At 56.7% G+C, this 3,949-nt stretch overlaps 1 protein-coding gene across 1 annotated transcript; it reads right to left on the bottom strand.

The window, feature by feature from the left end:
* Nucleotides 1-1,926: 1,926 nt before the first annotated feature.
* Nucleotides 1,927-3,070, bottom strand: LOC101517964 (olfactory receptor 13J1). Its single transcript, XM_012925710.2, is given in 2 exon segments — nt 1,927-2,435; nt 2,438-3,070. Coding segments are annotated over 2 exon segments (933 nt in total). The 5' UTR covers nt 2,862-3,070.
* Between the last annotated feature and the right edge of the window lie 879 nt (nt 3,071-3,949).

Raw genomic sequence — 3,949 nt, 5'->3', positions numbered from 1 at the left:
CCTGGAGCCAGGAGCCAGGAGCTGCTTCCAGGTCTCCCACATGGCTACAGGAACCCAAGGAGCTGCTTTCCTAGGGCTTAAGTAGGGAGCTGGATGGGAAGTGGAGCAGCTGGGGCTCAAACTGGGTCCTACATGGGATGTATCCCACATTGCAGGGAATGGCTTCGTCCACTGCCCCACAGTGCTGGTCCCTGGAAGCTTTTAAGTCAGGCTTTTTTTTTAAAGATTTATTTATTTTATCACAATGTCAGATATACAGAAAGGAAGAGAGACAGAGAGGAAGATCTTCCGTCCGATGATTCACTCCCCAAGTGAGCTGCAACGGTCAGTGCGCGCCGATACGAAGCTGGGAACCCGGAAGCTTTTCTGGGTCTCCCACGCGGGTGCAGGGTCCCAAAGCTTTGGGCCATCCTCAACTGCTTTCCCAGACCACAGCAGGGAGCTGGATGGGAAGTGGAGCTGCCGGGATTAGAACCAGCGCCCATGTGGGATCCCGGGGCGTTCAAGGCGAGGACTTTAGCCACTGGGCCACACCGCCGGGCCCTTAAGTCAGGCTCTTAACCATATTCCCAATGTGCTTTTCAGAAAGTTCCTGTGAGTGGATTCCCATCTTCTAGCAGGAATGACTCTGGGTCCTTCACTGCACCTTACTGAATAACAGGATAGAGAAAACTTCTCCAAGTGTATAGTAGAAGAATGGAGTTAAATCAGTGACTGGACTAAACTTGAGTCTGGCTGTAAACCACCTGTCTCTCCCACAAGGTGCACAGAGGGCAGTCCCAGCTCCAGGGCTGGCAGCGCTGCCCCAGCACCTACTCTAACTAGTGTGCACCTCATGCAGTGGCAACCACATGCGGCTGGGTGCATGGGTTGGCCATCTCTCCTTGTGTCCTCTCTTCTTGGCAGAGTGAGCAGGAAGAAGGCTGGGGAGAGGGGCTGAGGGGAACTGAGGAGGCTCCAGGCGGCTGGGCTTCTCCGCAGCCCCCAGGTTCTCCCCTTGTGCAGATGGCACTGCTGGGGTCAAAGCAGGGTGAGGAGTGGGCTTGCTCTCTGATTTGGGGTTGAGTTCCACTGTGCTCAGGATGGGGATCTGGGGTTGGGTCTCAGCATCTGGAATAAGGAGGGGATAGGGTAAGCCTGGCACAACCGGGTGAAGGCCGAATGTCCTGCAGGAGGCCCAGGAAACTGCTGGGTAGCTCTGGGGCTTGGTGGCCCAGGGCTAAGCAGCTCTGGAGAGCACTGAACTCAGGGAAGCCTTGGCTGTCATCTGTGGACCCTATCCTAGCTTGGCCATTACCACTTCTACGGAGACCTGCTACTTTGTGTGTGTGTGTGTGTGTGTGTGTACAGGACCTGAAAGGAAATCTGATACTTCCTGCCTTTAGGCTTACTACTGCCATGTCAAGGACACAGTAAGGCATGGAGAGAGGAGCAAAGCAGAGAGGGCTTCCTGGTAGGGGAGGCCTTTGAGCTGGGCAGTTCTTTTTAACTCAGGGAGTTGTGTGCTGGGAAGTGCTGTCTTCTGCAGAGGCTTTCAGGAGAGTTCAGGGCTGGGCAGACAATGGAGGAATGGCAAAGCTCTAAGACGTGTGGGATAGGTAGCTGGGGAGTGAGGCAGGCAGTGCCACGAGTGAGGGTGTCCAGTGCCCCACCAACAGCCATCACTGGTGCCCTTCAAATGACCTTTGTGAGTATGGGGCGGACCCTGTGGCGGGGTGGTGGTGGTCATGGCGGAGAAGGGCATAGAGAAAGGAGCCAGGAGGGCTGGGAAAGTGACTGTGAGAGCCACCCTGGGGCCATGGCGGGCGAGGGGAGAAGGTAAGGTCAGCAAGGGTCAGTGGGTTTGGGGGCTGTCTTGCTAGGGCTGGAGGTGGCAGACCTGGAGTTGAGTGCCCCCACCTATGCCCTGACCCTGCAGATAGACCCTCACCTGCAGGCGCATCTCTGGCCCCACACCTTCCGGGCAGCTTCCCGCACTTCCTTGTTCCTTAGGCTGTAGATGACGGGGTTTAGCATGGGCGTGACCACGGCATAGAGCACCGTGAAGGCCTGGTCAGAGATGCGTGCCTCCTTGCTCCTGGGTCTCATGTACATGAAGCTGACAGTGCCGTAGAAGATCAACACGACGGCCAGGCGCTCTGAGCAGGTGGAGAAGGCCTTGCGGCGGCTGGCAGCTGAGGGCACCCTCAGCACAGCCACCAGAATCAGCGTGTAGGACAGGCAGATGAGAGCCAGGGGCACAGGCAGCAGCAGGATGGCACCCACCAGCAGGAAGGCCTCATTCACCGCCGTGTCACCACAAGCCAGCTTCATTACTGCAAGGATCTCGCAGGTGAAGTGGCTGATGACACGGTGGCCACAGAAGGGCAGCCTCATGGCGAGGACGGTCTCCAAGGTGGACTTGAGCAGGCAAAGGCCCCAGGTGGAGGCCGCCAGCAGAGTGGGCGGCTCATGAGCACCGGGTACCAGAGGGGCCGGCAGATGGCCAGGTAGCGGTCATAGGCCATGATGGCAAGCAGCAGGTACTCGGTGGAGCCTGTAGCCAGGCCCAGGCACATCTGCACGGCACAGCCAGCGAAGGAGATGGTCTTGCGGGGTGACAGGAGGTGCACCAGCATCAGTGGCACAAAGGAGGTGGTGTAGCAGATGTCCAGGACAGAGAGGTTGCCCAGGAAGAAGTACATGGGCATGTGCAGGCGGGCATCCAACAGGCTTACCAACATGATGGCCGTGTTGCCCAACAGCGTCACCAGGTACATGGCTGAGCATAGTGGGAAGAGCAGGTGCTCCAGGATCGGGGAGCCAGAAAATCCTTGCAGAAAGAACTCCCACGCCTCCTCTCTCCTGTTGGCTGGCTCCATGCTGTGGCTTCTGGGCTGGAGGAAGGAGAGGATGCAGGCAGAGGGGACAGGCCACACGGGTTGCTGGGGTCTCTTCCAGATCAGAGACACTGCCTCTGTGGCTTGGGCAATGCCTTCACCCTCTGCAGGCCTCACTTTTTAACATGAGCAGTGAGCATTGAGTCGCATCTGCATTCCCTAAGACAGTGGTGGTGAAAAGTTAGTTGGCAATCTGAAGGTGACGGTGGGTGAGCAGTGGGAAGGGGAGGGATAAAGCTCCTTACTGTAGGATTTCATTGGAAAGGTAGATTTATAGGGAGAAGGAGAGACAGAAAGAAATGTCTTTCATCTGCTGGTTCACTCTCCAAATGGCTCAATGGCTGGAGCTGAGTCGATCTGAAGCCAGGAATGCAGGATCCCAAGGCTTTGGGCCATCCTCCACTTCTTTTCCAGGCCACAGGTAGGGAGCTGGGTGGGAAGTGGAGAAGCTGGGACATGAATTGGTGCCCATGTGGGATCTTGGTGGTTGGAGGTGGGGGATTAGCCAATTGAGCCATGGCTCCTGGCCATCTCATAGTCTTTTTTTTTTTTTAAAGATTTGTTATTATTGGAAAGCCGGATATACAGAGAGGAGGAGAGACAGAGAGGAAGATCTTCCATCCGATGATTCACTTCCCAAGTGAGCCGCAACGGGCCAGTGCTGTGCCGATCCGAAGCCGGGAGCCAGGAACCTCCTCCAGGTCTCCCACGCGGGTGCAGCGTCCCAATGCATTGGACCGTCCTCGACTGCTTTCCCAGGCCACAAGCAGGGAGCTGGATGGGAAGTGGAGCTGCCGGGATTAGAACCAGCGCCCATATGGGATCCCGGCGCGTTCAAGGCGAGGACTTTAGCCGCTAGGCCACGCCGCCAGGCCACGCCGCCAGGCCCCCATCTCATAGTCTTTTATACACTGACATGCTCCCTGAACTTGTGTGACCGCTCAGAAACCAATCTATCACATTGCGCATTCCAGGGACACGATTTGGGAAGTAGGAGGCTGGGTGGGACATCCTCAAGCTTTATCATGCTCCAGAATCACTCAGAAAGTGCTCAGACACAGATGGTGGGG

The sequence above is a fragment of the Ochotona princeps genome, chromosome 14, assembly GCF_030435755.1.
Source record: "Ochotona princeps isolate mOchPri1 chromosome 14, mOchPri1.hap1, whole genome shotgun sequence".
Classification (NCBI taxonomy): Eukaryota; Metazoa; Chordata; class Mammalia; order Lagomorpha; family Ochotonidae; genus Ochotona; species Ochotona princeps.
This window is presented reverse-complemented; position numbering and strand designations above follow the sequence as displayed.